This window comes from Bidens hawaiensis, unplaced genomic scaffold (assembly GCF_021521415.1).
Source record: "Bidens hawaiensis isolate Kalapana, Puna unplaced genomic scaffold, B.hawaiensis_p1.1 tig00034282_1, whole genome shotgun sequence".
NCBI lineage: Eukaryota > Viridiplantae > Streptophyta > Magnoliopsida > Asterales > Asteraceae > Bidens > Bidens hawaiensis.
The window spans coordinates 187,237-202,377 of NW_027495931.1; the positions used below are offsets into that span (position 1 = coordinate 187,237).

General features: G+C 34.2%; 2 protein-coding genes across 2 annotated transcripts; one reads left to right on the forward strand and one right to left on the reverse strand.

Moving 5' to 3' along the window:
- The first annotated feature begins 514 nt into the window (after nt 1-514).
- LOC143586048 (uncharacterized) lies at nt 515-1,436 on the forward strand. Its single transcript, XM_077067687.1, has 2 exons — nt 515-726; nt 1,142-1,436. Exons 1-2 carry the CDS (start codon nt 515-517, stop codon nt 1,434-1,436), a joined length of 507 nt encoding a protein of 168 aa, XP_076923802.1.
- Nucleotides 1,437-2,936: 1,500 nt separating this feature from the next.
- On the reverse strand, nt 2,937-6,310 carry LOC143586040 (protein NUCLEAR FUSION DEFECTIVE 4-like). The gene is made up of 3 exons (XM_077067683.1): nt 5,900-6,310; nt 4,254-5,140; nt 2,937-3,515 (listed from the first exon to the last, which is right to left on the reverse strand). Exons 1-3 carry the CDS (start codon nt 6,221-6,223, stop codon nt 3,050-3,052), a joined length of 1,677 nt encoding a protein of 558 aa, XP_076923798.1. The 5' UTR covers nt 6,224-6,310; the 3' UTR covers nt 2,937-3,049.
- Between the last annotated feature and the right edge of the window lie 8,831 nt (nt 6,311-15,141).

A 15,141-nucleotide genomic window follows, 5' to 3' on the forward strand; every position in this document is an offset into this window, starting at 1 on the left:
ACACCACCCGAAAATATAATTATAGAAAGTGAGGCCTTGAAACTCACCAGACAACTGTTAACTACTTTGTGCTAAGTCGCCTAAGCTAGGACAAGTGTTAAACAATCGAGATAGACAATCAAGATAAGAGTTAACACAAAAATTCATCATGCATTGCTAGTGTCACTAATAGTGACACTACCACTGTCGCCAACAATGTTTAAGATGAAGATGAAGAATTGGAATGAATTAGGGAGGAGGCTAAGGTATAAGATGTCATCTCTACTTTCTATCGCTAACATTTCAACCTCAAGAACTTGGTCTCAGCTCTGTCACTCTTTTAACTCTATCAGCCCCTGAATTCTTAGAGATTCTTGAGGGCGGCTGTGCCCATGCTGATAAAACTAATTAACACATCTTTGTCACGTTCAAGCGTTTTTATCTTTTCACATCTTTTTATTTTTAAACTCTAGATATTTGACCCTTTTTATATAAATACATTTCTTCTTAAAGCAACCCAAAAACACATCAAGCCATGGACTGGTTTTCATGGCTCTCAAAATCTCACATCCAACCTCCATTCATACACGAATATGCACTAGTTTTGTCACACAAGCAACTCGAAGAAGACGATATTCCTTATTTCAACCATAAGTTTCTTCAAAGCATGGGAATCTCCATAGCCAAACACAGGCTCGAGATTCTCAAGCTCGCTAGAAAGTCATCTGGTTCACATCCAATAGCTAAGTTATTTTGCAGCAATCAAGAAAACCAAGAGAATATTGGCGCGATATGTTCGAACATGGATGCACCGCAACGATTCGGCTATGGCTAGGGTCAAGAGAAGGAGCTATAGTTCCAGATGGAAATTTGCCATGGTGAAGAGAAGCAACAGGTAAATTAAGAACAATCCTTTTCAGAAGTCTTTTTAATTTCTAGTCAAAACGAACTTACTCTAGAAAAGGTAAAAGTCTGCTTATTAAGCAATTATGTAACATTAGTTTGAGTTTTCTTTAATAAGTTTGTACTTGTAAATTCAAAAAGAATTTTAAAAACAAATTTTTGTTTAGTTTTTATTTTCGACATTTAGACATATATTTTATAAAACCAATAATGTAGTATTCATTCAATAATAATATAATGTTTACAACGTTAATTACAGGTTGGTGATGAATAAACTAGGGCCTGCAACTCTTTTGATCACCAACGGCTACCAGCCAGTGGTGGGATCTGGTGGTGCTAAAGTGAAGAGTTTTTCAGGTTCTTTGGTTTACGATCTCCGGCAGGGTGAAAGTATGGAAGATGGTGGTGAGTATACAGAGAATTTGTTCAGTGATGGTGACGACGATGGGGATGGCGGCAGCTGCGGTGGTGGTGGTGGTGGTGGGTATTGGTCGGGTACAAGTGTTGAAGAGATCAAATGGGATGCCATGTTTCAGGACTTAAAACCTACTTAGGAGTGCTTGAGAATTGAGATTGTTTCATAATATAATCAGTTTTTATTATTATAAGTAATAATATATTAGGATAAGATTCTTGTTATTTTATACCTAAAATTTTATTAGGATAAGAATTATTATATAATTATATTCATACGCCTACGTATCTAGGATGTGATGCTAAAGAGACTTTCACCTTCAAATATGTACAAGCGTGTCATCTTATTATACGGTCATGTGACCTGATATGAGCCATATGACATCAAATCAAGTTTGTATATTAGAATTTGCTAACTCAGACGATTCATAGTGGGAAAAGAGGTCATATTGGACGTTTGACATTGTCGTTGGTCAAACCAAACAAGTCCATGACGGTTGCTTACAGATTTACACCCATCAATGTTGATTACACCAATCGCATGTTCTACTGTGATCGAAAGTTGTTTTCGACCACATTATATAACAGTTGTTGCCGCTTGATTGCGCTTTACTTTGTGCCTGCATTGTCTACTATGACAACATCAATGTCGTGTATATGTCTACATGCAGCATCAATGTACCAAATACATTTAGAAAGTTATTGTTAGGTATAATAAATAAATATCTTTTACTAACCAGCAGGATTAGGCCCACCTTAGCCGTAGGGGGTGTGCACTTGGATATGTGTTTGGACTAGGGTGGTGGTGGGGAGCCATGCCACGGGGCCATCCTTACCTTTGCCTACCAACCACTAGTGCGACTTAACCATTCATTCTGATATGACCATTTGACCCTTTCGATAACCTTCAAACTACAACTGTATTATTATATACCATGTTTTTGGCTACTAAGGCTATAAATCAGTCCATAGTTGTTATGAAAATGGAACATACATATGTTATAGATAACTTTGATCCATTTACCTAACAAAATAGGCAAATAATCTTGCGACCTGATACATGCATGCAACTTTTCTATTGTGTTAGACCTCGTTATACGTACACGTTTCTTATTAATCTTTTTGATCATTCTATATTCCTATGTCATTTTAGCAATTAGCATCAGGTCAGTATCATCCTTCATTTTCCATCACATCTTTCATACTATGAGCCAGCTTTTATCTTTCAATCTTTTTAATACGAATAATTTTATTAAATTTTAAATTAATTACTTATTAAATAAACAGATAAGATTAAATTAGTTATAATTCTCTTTTAACACTTTACACAATAATACTAAACAAAAAATACATATCTTTAAATGAAAAAAAAAACATAAATACAAAACAACAAAAACAGGGAAAATAATATCTAATCTTTCAAGGTATATTTATAGACTATTAAAAAAAACTAATCAAATCACATTATCTTATTAAGTATCTGATACTGGTTTTTATACATTATATATGCATTCTAACACTTGAATGACATTTTTGAAGATTGAACGACAAAAACAACTCCAACATGTGTGCTAAAAACAACTTCATTACAAAACTGTCGAATTGGGAACGCTTTTCATACAAAAAATCATGATAAAAGCTCAATTTTTACGTTACTAGTGTTCATATGCGATTAAACATAAGACCAAGTTTATTATACACACATACAACAAACAAATACACCTCATAGGTGCACTATTCACAAATCAACAAATTAGTGACCCGAGCTTTGAGGCAAACGGAACGAACCACCAGCATAAAGCATTTGATAAACGGGCCGAATTCTAATGGTCAAAATCAAGCTCAAAATGGTCCCTAAACCACATACACATGCAAGAACAAGGAAAGTGAGCCGAAAACAAGTTGGGCCCAAACATGTAGACCCGCCTTGTTTAGCTTCTTCAGCGTCATAAACGTAACCCGCAAGCATACCAGAAAATAGAAGGGCCCCAAGAGGGTTTCCTAGTTGCATAAAATTGAAAAATAACCCGAAGTTTTTTAACCCAAAAAGCTCGGAGGATGTTGATACCATGATGGCAATTTGAACACCATAACATGTTCCAAGTAATGCTGTTGCAGCATATAATGTTCCGTTTAGAGCCGATGCGTATAGAAGATATGTTAACACCATGATGATTTGTGTTACCATTGTCCAAAATGTCCTCGGGATCGTGTGTAACCTGCACAAAGCACACAAAGTTTTATAAAATTTTACAGGTGTGCAAAGCCCAGGCTAGAAAGGAATCAAGGATTGACTTAGGCATGGACCCAAAAAACATTCTTAAGGCGGCGCCTAAAAGGTCTGTCGTAGGCCCGGGCACAAAAGGACTAACTTAGGCCCGGACCTATAAAGGCTGGCATAAACCTGGGCCTAAAAGGATTGACTTAGTTTCGAGCTTTAAAAACCTTGACTTGAGCCCGGACATAAAGAACTGATATGATTTTAGTTAGTTATAACCAAAATCATATTTTCCAATTAACAGAAGACATTATATAATTTTAAAATAAAATTTCTAAAGCTTCAGAACTATTAGGAATAAAATTATGCATATATTTTTATCAAATACCTCTAATTACTTATATAAAGCACAAAAATTAAAAACCTATATTTATATATTAAACTCGTAAAACAATTAAAACTCGTATTAAAGATTAAATAGGATGTAAAAGTTAAAAATTTACATGGATCTTTTTTTTTACTCTCTAAGCTAAACGAATTGGGCCTTAAGAACCTGGCATTTGGGCCTAACCGGCTCAATAACCAACTTTTGCCAGGGCTGACCCAACCGAGCTTTTCAACTAAACATTAGGACTGACATTCCACTGGCGGGTTCAACAGGGCCTCGAACCAGGCATAAATAAACCCGGCTTTTTGAGCCGAGCCCAAGACATGAATCTTTAACAATAACAAAGATTACCTCACAAAGTATTCAGAAACCGCACCGCCACCAAGCCGGCCCAGAAAATTGCAAAAACTGAATAAACTCATCAATGTGGTTGTATCATTAAACCCTAGCGAACTCGCAATCTGCGCCAAATTGTTCAAAACCGTGACCCCAGACCCGATCCCCAGAAAATAAGTGGTCCACAAAAGCCAAAAATCGGCCTTCACCATCGCTTCACGGAAACTAAAATCTTCACCTCTCCTTGGCCTTCTTTTCTTGATCTTAACCGCCCCTTCTCCAACAGCAAGTAGCAAATTCACATCCGACTCATTATCATTTTCACGAAAACTCGAAAGATTCGTGTTTGAAGACGACATCGTTAGTAATGGTTCAGTTTTCATATCCGAACTGTCGGAAGAAGAGTCAACGGCCCGGGTTGACTTCTTCCGGTCGGGAAACAGGGTCATTTTAACAGGAATCGCAAGCGGCGATAATAAAAGAACCACCATGACCCCTATAAACGTGTAGGAAACCGTTTGGCTTAAGTTTAACGAGTTTTTTAAAATAGTCGTGGTTAAAAGAAAGATTGCTAGTAAAAGACTTGACCCTTGGGTGAACATGAAGTGAGCGTTTTCTAACAGGTCGGGCTCGGACGCGGGTGTGCATGGGCGAACATAATACATTAACGCAAGGCATATTATAGGTATACCGAGTGTGAACACAAGCACGATTTGGGTAGATGACCCGTTTAGTAACATGGTGCATACTTCTGTGAAAACCGCAGCACTTAGAGCAATGTAGCCTTTTAGTAGGCCCGCAACCGTGCCCCGACTTAACGGGAAATTTCTTAAATTTGTAACTAGGACCGCAGTTCCCAACCATGCGCTGCTATTGGCTGCTAGCACAAGTGCAATCCATAACTGCAAAACAACCATATATATAATTCAAGAAATTTATTAAACCGATTTGAATAAGCTTATTCAAATTGTGTTCGAATTCAAGTCTATTCGAATAAACTGGATTTCAACTCATTATTCGAATTCGGTTCGGTTAGAATTTCAGGTTATTCGAGAAGTGAAATAATCTGATATTTATAATCAGATCAGCAATTTGAATAAGCAACTTCCAAACTGTTTATTCGAAACTGTTGATCTACTTATAAATAAGCATTTAATCGTAAAACGTTTGCTTTCATCCAAACACTCCAAATTACATCAACTCTTAAACTTATTTTTTGCTGATACTAATTCAAATCTTGGAGGTTTTAAAAGTTAAAACAACTCATAAACAAGAAAAATATTAACTTCTAAACAAATCCCAAGAACTGTTCTTAAGATATAAGCAATCCCAAATCCAAAAGATATTAAATTTTTCATAAAAAAATTAATAAAAAATACAATCTTTATGAAGAAATACTTACTTCTGAACAAATTCCAAGAACCATTCTTCAGATAGAAACAACCCCAAATACAAAAAGTATGAAACTTTAAATAAAAAATTAACAAAAAAATAAATCTTTATTAAAATATGAACAAATCCCAAGAATGTTCTTCAAAAAGAAACAATCCCAAATGAAAAAGATATTAAAAAATCAACAAAAATTGAATCTTTATGAAAAATATTAACTTTTAAAACAATCCTAAATCAAAAAGATTGAATCTTTATGAAGAAATACTTACAACCCAGTACGGCAAATTCTGAACAGTTTGAGTAATAGCAAGCCAGATGACACCATAACCAAAGAAAGCCGAAAACACACCCACAAGCAGCACAGCCCATGGCGGGAAATAATTACACGCAATGCCGGGAAGAATCCCTGTGTTTTCCCCAAAATCATTAGCCACACCGAGTACTGTAAGCTGTTGCTGTGAAAACCCCAGAACTGATTTAAGAGAATCGGAGTACAGAGGGAAACAGTATGAGTTTCCGGCGGCGATTCCGACCCATACGGCGGCTGCAAAGCCCACCCACGGCGGCCGGGTTCCGGCTTTCACGGCCTGCATAGTACGGACGGTGGTGATTTGATATTATGCGTGTGTTGAGATGGAACTGGAAGGAGTGAAAGTGGTGATGAAATGAAAATATGCGGCATAATTACAAGATCCGATCCACGTTTTATGTTGACACATCTGGTCGACAAATCATCAGATTATTTTATTATTAGTGTTATATTATTATTATTTATATTTATTATTATTAAACTTAAAGGTAGAATAACTTTTTGTTTCACTTTTAGTACTTTAGGTATATTCATAATGACATCTGTGCTCGATTTATTTTATTTAATTACAAACATAATTATTATGTTATTGTTACATTTTTCGTCTTGTAGTTTCTACCAACAAATGTTTCACATTTGTTTTCTTGAATATCCTGCGAATCTTTTAAATAAGATATCAGCTAAATCTATTATAATAAGATATGCTCGTCTTTCAATTGGAGAAGACAATCAGCTAAGTTCAACGTCCATGAACACTAGCCTAAAGGCACAATAGTGCAGTGAGATAAAACTCGTTTGCATCAAAGATCCAATTAGTGAATGCCACATATTCTCCTAGTCTCGTATTATTACTAGGTGCCGTCGAAACTAAATGATGGGGTAATAATCGAAATGGGTCGTATGGAACACCAAGTTTTTCTTTTACTACTCCATCATTAGCTTGTTGGCAATTTGCCTCTACTGCTTGTGTTAAAAAGTAAATTGCCAATAAGCTTTAGCACAATCGGTATTGGAGGGTAAGTGAATCTTTGTGCTAGAGGCCGCAAGGTTTGAAGCTTGAATCTTATCACAACTAGGTTTTGTCGTAGCAAGTCTTTGGATAACGGATGTTTTTCCTCATAACAGGAGATGATGGGCACAAACCCAGTGTTGTCTGCGATCATAGATGTATAGAGTCGTCTTTTACCGTTGGGTTACCTCGGATAGCTGGGTTTTTATACGTTGGTTTATCAAAAGGAAAAGGAAGAAAAAGAAAATTAAATCAAAAGATAATACAACCCCGAGCTTTGACCGTAACCCCACTACACGCTTCATCTTTTTGCGCGAACTTTTATCTTCCCAAATCCTAACTGGGGTTGTACACAAGCAAAGCGAATTAGGTTGGGCTCGGGCCAAAGCTCTTAACAAGCTGGGTCGGTTCATAAAAAGCTCCTGTCAGCACATAGTTTGTAAAGTTGACTCGTTTAAAATAATAATTACATGTTGATAGTTAAAAGAAAATTAAATAATCTTAATATACAAGAGAAAAAAAAATGATATGTATGATTGTTTTTAACTTTTTTTCTAACTTATTTATATATATGAGTGTATATATAATATTAAAATATGGGTTTTAATTTAAACGATTCAAATGAGTGCGCCAACAAAACAATTAACGGCCAGAAGCCGAGCTTAACCTAGCTTGGGCTCAACTTGTTTAAAAACCAAGTTGGCTCAGCTCATTTACAAATAAGCTTTCTTTTAATTTTTTCGAACAAATTTTAAGCAATCATGAGTTTCTTGAACAACCTATCCCCATCACCCGTGGTACCCTATTTCCCCATATCTCCTTCCAACTACTAGTTTTCGCACTTTATGTAATAACAGTCGGAAGAAGACCGGAGATTATGTTGATACAGTTTCCTTGTAAAAAAGTTGTCTTTTTAGGATGTAACGATCAAGAGATTTATACAAAGTCAATTGTGTATCTATATTACATTTTTCGTTTGTAATCATGGGCATGCATCTTCCTCGTTGTGTTTCTCGTGTCTTGAGACCCTTGGGCCCATACAAGCTCAACGGCTCAGATCTATATTGAACAAAGATTGCACTCACATAGGCACCTCGGGCGCGTGTTTGAGCATGTTTTATCATTCCTTCGAGCATCCTTACTTTCGAACAAATGAAAACGTGATTCTCCCACGTAGTAGGACAAACCAAAAACTTTAACTGTATTCCATAAGAAGTGTTTAAAAATAAGCGAGGACAAAAGTTTGATGCAAGGAACCGATGAAGTGTATCTATTATTGGATTATAAGAGACATGTTTACCTTCAATTACGGTTGATGATGTTTTTGAGGGATGGTTAACCGAAAATTAGGAATGTTAATTTTATTTTATAGGCCTAACTTTGGGGACTATTAAAGTAGATTATAATATTAAAACTTGAATAGTTCAAACATAGATTATAATCAGGAAACAATTAAACACTTAATTTATAAACCAAAACACACAATTAATCGCAAATTTCGTTGGTAAGTGGTGTGCTCCTCAGTTAAGTAGTTATGAGTTTAAATCCTATAGAATGTAGGTATTGTAATTTTAGAAATAAAGTAGGTATAAAGTGTGTTTACTGGCCAGAAAAATATGTCAAAAGAACATAAGTCGTGCGTGTAAATATAGGCCAGGTAAGGATTACTGATACCACTGTAAGTGGTAGTTAGGTAATAACGTAAACTTAACAAGAAGTCATTATGGTAACAAAGGTCAATACAACGTCTTTAATATGCCCCAATCTCGTTGAATGAGTATAGTAGCGTCAAAGAGTATTGGAGCGTATAGATAAAAAAGTTTTGATCAACAAATATATAAGTAACAATAGTGGACACATAGTGAGTATGTGGAGTCTAACTCATAATCATATTTTGTACTAGTGTAAAATCTCATTGTGTTTCATGTGTCGATGAAATACATACATTAGACTAAGGGTAATCGGGCTTGGTTGAGCCTCAAGTGATCCAAGCAAAATCTGACACGTAGGCGATGACATGGTCATGGATCAAGCCCCTCAACCAAGCCCCAGAGGGTGTAGTGGTCCAGATGATCAGGGGTTTGATCTAGTTTTTTATTTATTTAATTATTTTAAATAATACATTAAATAATAATATAAAACATTACATTAATAATAATATAAAACATTACGTTGATACTAGTATAATACAAGATTATCGGGTCTTCTATCCCACAAATGCTTGACCAACTCATGTCGAACGTTGCCGTGTAACTCACGGCTCTTAATGATATTTATGTTGTCGAGTCGTTGTTCATTGGTGATCGTCGATTATTGTCTTGGAATATCACCTTGGTAGTTTTGACAAATAGCTTTACCCTCGTCTTCTAGTATCATGTTATGTAGGATTATACACGTGATGACGGCTTCCGTTACCTTCTCCCCTGTTCAAAATCTTATTGGATTCGCCAACATTGCCCGTATTTTATTTAGGACTCCAAACGCCCTTTCAATATCTTTCCTTGTCGATTCTTGTTTCTTCGTGAAGTACTTTCGTTTGTCAGAAACTGGAGACGCGTAAGCTTGAACAAGTATCCCCATTCGTTGTAAATACCATCAACGAGGTAGTACCCGTACTTGAAATGTTCTCCATTTGCAAAAAAAGCTTGAGGGGGTTCAACCCCGTCGATAAGGTCATCGATTATCGGTGACTGATCGATAACATTGAGGTCATTATTAGACCCGGCAACCCCAAAGAACGCATGCCAAATCCAAAGATTCTGTGACGCCACCGCCTCAAGTACAATAGTAGGGCCGGGGTGATCACCTTGATGGAATTGACATCGCCAAGCAGTGGGACACATAGCCCAACCAACATGCATACAATCAAGGCTACCGAGCATCCCGGGGAAACCATGCTTTTCACCGTGCACCTCGTATATGCGTTGGATATCATACATTGTTGGTCTACGTAAGTATCTCCGCTTGTATAGCGATATGACCCCTAAATATAATTATTACAGTTATATAAGTTATGTAAATATTTGAAAAATATATAAACAAACGTAAAAAAATATATATATATACCTCTACAAAAGTGGTTAAGCGCATCGCGTCCGGTCTTTTTAGCCATTTGTAGATACTCGTCCAACATGTCCGATCCAACACCATACGCTAGTTGCCGAAGAGCGGCGGTAATTTTTTGAGTAGCCGTGAACCCGGGCTTACCTCTAGCGTCATCCCTTTGTTGAAAATACTCAAAGTGCTCCGCCAAGTCATTTGCTAGACACATGAATAATCGTCTAGTCATTCGAAAACGGGTTCTAAAACTATTCTCACCATATGTGGGATTGGGACTAAAATAGTGACGTATCAAAGTTTCGTTAGCAGTCTTTCGATCACGAATACGCGGTTAGCGGAACAATGGGGCTCGGGGGCGATTTTAATATCTCAAAAAGCTTACCGTCGTTTGAACCGCTTGACAAATGAGTTCGTCTTCTTCGGTAGAATAGGAAGACGAAGACGATGATGACGATGTCATTTATAAATATATAAATAGAAGTTTTGATAGAGAGAATGTGTGGTTTGAGTTTTTATAGAAAGTGTGGATTTGTATTTATAGGTAATATATATATATATATATATATATATATATATATATATATATATTGACTAGCCAACGGTAAGGTTGACCAGTCAACGAGGCTCCAACGACTACTTTCCCCCGCGGTCACACCCACGCCGGACGTCCACGCCCCTGACCACTTGATGGGTGTAGTGATGTTCGTGAGCCACCTCACCGGCCTCCTGGACCGCGCCCCTTCCTTCGCGAGCCATTACCCACAGTCTTATTGAATGTCAAATAAGTAGCATCGATATTGCAACACCATAAAGTAAGTGGGTTGGGACTTGGGAAGCTAAATATGTCTCGTGAAGAGCATATGCAATCAATCCATCTTAGCTCAACATAGTGCGATTAAGAGCACAATACTCCATTTTTATTACTCATACGGACAATTGTACATTATTTCTTGGAACTCCAACTAGTGACGTTGGGTCAAAAAACACACAATATATCTTCTATGGTGGGGGGCATCGAAGCCCTTCCACAGTGCCACATCAGCGTCACGTAAACACTTGAGGCATCGAAGCCCCTACCAATAATGTTCTGCTATGATTTAATGCCCCAAGGCACCCATTATACACACACATGTATGTATGTATGTGTGTGTGTGAGAGAGATAGAGCCGCGTTCCCACCACCAAGGGCGCCCCTTGGTGGTGTTGAGAGCCTGCCATCTCACCCAACGTCGCCCCATAGCGGGGGATCTAATAGAACACATACTATATACACAATTGATTTGATCATCATCTCATGAGGTGTGTGCAGGAACACCAGGGAATCTACGTATCGTCAACACATGTGAAATAAGACGCTAGAAGAACATAGATACATTTGACAACGATCCAATATTCCAATAACAATCAATGAATCAATAGTATACAACATGTACATCGCGGTGATAGAAGTGTGATTAACTTTGTTGTTAAGGGTTTATAGAGAGTGTGTGTCTGAATCGGCCCTCATTAGAGTAATATTTGTTTCTTTGAATGAAAGTGGGGCCCATGAGCTAGAATTGGTTGGCAACACGGAACTTATAAATATTATTGCAGTCTACTTCATATATCATTATCGTTTCATAAAACGAGCGGTTTAGATTTTTTTTATTTCTTCATATTGTATCAATTTTGTTGTTTATATTTATTATTTAATAGGGTAGAGCCGTGTGATATACTGATAGTTAAAAAACAACAAAAAGTTAAATTTAATAATATACATGATAACTTACCTTATAGATTTATAAGATATAAATAATGATAAACAAAATTTATACAATTTTTAAATATTTGAAAACCTCATGAATATAACATTGGATTATGACTTAAATGTTTGATGATTTGCTACTATTAACTATAGGTGAATTTGCAATATTTCAATTATAAATTAAAAAATCTAACAAAATTAACATTAAAGTAGAGTTGATAAGCATCTTAGTTTGAAGCAGAGGGTTTTGGGTTTGAGATTTTTATCACACAATAATTTATTTTTCTAAATTTTACAAGCCTTACTATCATATGAAGATGGATATATTTGAGGAGAAACCGGGTGTCCAGGTCATTGTTCTAGCATGAAACTGAATCATGTGTTATAACATAACTAAACGGGTTCGTATCCAATTTTGTATTTAGAAGAAGAGATGATTAAATAGGAAATTACTCACATGACATCTACGTGACCTCATATGTGAAGACCCTAGAATGATGTAATGTGAAAAATAGGCAATAGACGAAGAATTGAAAAATGTATGAAATTTAATTTCTTTTTTAATTGATAAAGTCACACATAGCTGTCCCAAAAAAAATGTTAAAAGTTTTTTATCAAGTGACAGAAAATTTTAGTCATATTTTGTTGGATTTAAACAATTAAACTTTTAAGTGGGTTTTATTGGGTTATGATTTGAGTTGTGCAAAAACTTCTCACGTGCATGAGCGCTGCGCGCGCGTACACACACACACACACATATATATATATATATAGGATTATGATAATGTGAGAATCATTTTGAAATTGAGAACTTTAAGAACCATTTTGGATAAAAAAATCTAAAAACAATTATAGAACAAAAAAAAATGCGAAAAATAAAAAAAGTAAAAAAAAAAACAAATATTTACTTTTTATCATGGTTTCATAAGAAAAATAAAAAAAAATTATCGGTTTAGCAAAATATTGCACATATGTAAAATACTTATTATTTTAATTTTATACATGTTATTCTTTATACACATATGTATAATTAAGATAAATTATGATGTACATATATGTACATTATGTAAATCGAGATTAAATACAAATATACATATGTGTATAATTAAGTTTTTTTTATATATTTTTGAAACCGGGATGAAAAATAAAAAAAATAGTTTTTTTTTACTTTTTAAAATTTTTAGCTTTTTTTGTTTGTTTTATAAATTTTATTTATTTATTTTTAATAGGTGTTTTTGTGCCTCAAAATAGTTCTCAAATTTTGGTCTTTTTACTTTTTAAAAATCTTAGCTTTTTTTTTTGTTTTATATATATTTTTATTTTTTTAAGATGTTTTTTTTGTGACTCAAAATGGTTATCAAATTTCTAAAGTTCAAAATGTCCTCTTAGGATCCTCACTATATACACACACACACACACTAGGATTTTACCCTGTATTACGGAGGTTGTTTTATATTTTTCATTTTTAATATTTATACATATTTTTGGATTTTAATTTTATTTATTGTAAGAAAGTTAATAATATATTATGCCGAAATGGTTTCACAAATAAAAGATCCGTTTAAAAGTTATCTAGGTTTGGTGACTCGTGACTCACTTTTTTTTTACTAATTTTTTTTTCTTAATTATAAATAATATTTTATTAAAAAAACTAATCGAGTGTTAATTTTTAGTATATACCTATTTTATAAGATTTTAATATCAAATATTTGGTAAGATTAATTTTTAATTTAAAGAGATGTTATAACCTATTTACAATTTATCCAGGTTTGGTGAGACTCATACCCGTAAATTCGGGTCAAATGCATAGAATTCTCCATTTACAAATAAATCAATCTAGTGACTTGAGAGAATTTAGGGAGTAACCAGAGAGCTATTAAAGATTTCGTTTACGGGGGGCTGTTTTACATTATTTGTTATAACTTTTATATATTTTTTGGATTTTAATTTTATTTATTCTACAAAAGTTAATAATATACTTAGTATTTGATGATGAAAAAGTTTCACAAATAAATGAGGTGTTATAACGGTTTTAAAAACTATTTAGGTTTGGTGAGACCCATGACCCGCTAATTTTTTACTATAAAATTGTTTTTAATTATAAATAATATATATCTCTTTTTAAAGAAGTCATATATTGATTTTTAGCGTATCCCTTAATTTTATAGGATTTTTTCATATCAAAATATTTTTTGAGATTAATTTTTAATTTAATGAGATGTTATAACCCGTTTAAGAAATATATGGGTTGGTGAGACCCATATGACATACCCGTGAATTCTAGTCAAATGCAATGAGAAACTTCTATTTATAAATAATGCAATCTGGTGGCTTGAGAGAATGTAGGGAACAATCAGAGAGCTTTTAAAGCATTCATTTATATATATTACTAACTTTACCCCCCCCCCACGCGTATTACGGGGTTGTTTTATAAGTTGCTTCTAATATTTATATATGTTTTTTGAATTTTAATTTTATTTATTGCAAGGAAGTTAATAATATATTTTGGATTTGATAATGAAAGTGTTTCACAAATAAATGAGGTATTATAACCCGTTTTAAAAGTTATATATGTTTGTGAGACCTGACCCGCTTAATTTTTTTACTATAAAATTATCTCTTAATTATAAATAATATTTTTTTTAAATCAGATATTAATTTTTAGTATATCCTTACTTTATAGTATTTTCATATCAAATATTTAGTGAGATTAATTTTTAATTTAATGAGATGTTATAAACCCGTTTAAAGACTATATGGGTTTGGTGAGATCAATACCGTGAATTCGGTTAAATGCATGAGAAACCTTCATTTACAAATAATGCAATCCGATGGCTTAAAAGAATGTCGGGAGCAACCAGAGAACTTTTAAAGGTTTCATTTATATATATTATAGATTATAGATAGATATATTTAGAGAAAATGTATTTGGACCGCGTGCGAGGGAAAGTCACAATGATATTACACTTGTTAAACCTTTAACAACCTCAACAAAGAGCATATGAAACATGAAATCTATCTATCTATAATATATATAAACGAAACCATAAAAATACTACGTGTCGCGATGAGCGATCCCTCTTTTTTTGGAGACACCAGATTTACTTGATTTTTTAAATGGAGGTTTTTTTATGCATTTGACCGGAATTCACGGGTATGAGTCTCATCAAACCCAAATATTTCTTAAACGGGTTATAACATCTCATTAAATTAAAAACTAATCTCACCAAATATTTGATATAAAAATCCTACAAAGTATGGATATACTAAAAATTACAATCTGATTATTTTAAAAAATATATATATTATATATAATTAAAAACCAAATTTATAGTAAAAAAAATAAACGGGCCATGAGACTCATCAAACCAATATAGCTTTTAAACCAG

Coding starts and splice junctions, on each gene's coding strand:
- LOC143586040 (XM_077067683.1), bottom strand. CDS start 6,223: ATGCAGGCCGTGAAAGCCGGAACCCGGCCGCCGTGGGTGGGCTTTGCA. Junction 5,141..5,899: donor AGAATTTGCCGTACTGGGTT/GTAAGTATTTCT, acceptor GTTGTTTTGCAG/TTATGGATTGCACTTGTGCT. Junction 3,516..4,253: donor GTTTCTGAATACTTTGTGAG/GTAATCTTTGTT, acceptor TGCTTTGTGCAG/GTTACACACGATCCCGAGGA.
- LOC143586048 (XM_077067687.1), top strand. CDS start 515: ATGGACTGGTTTTCATGGCTCTCAAAATCTCACATCCAACCTCCATTC. Junction 727..1,141: donor GGTTCACATCCAATAGCTAA/GTTATTTTGCAG, acceptor CGTTAATTACAG/GTTGGTGATGAATAAACTAG.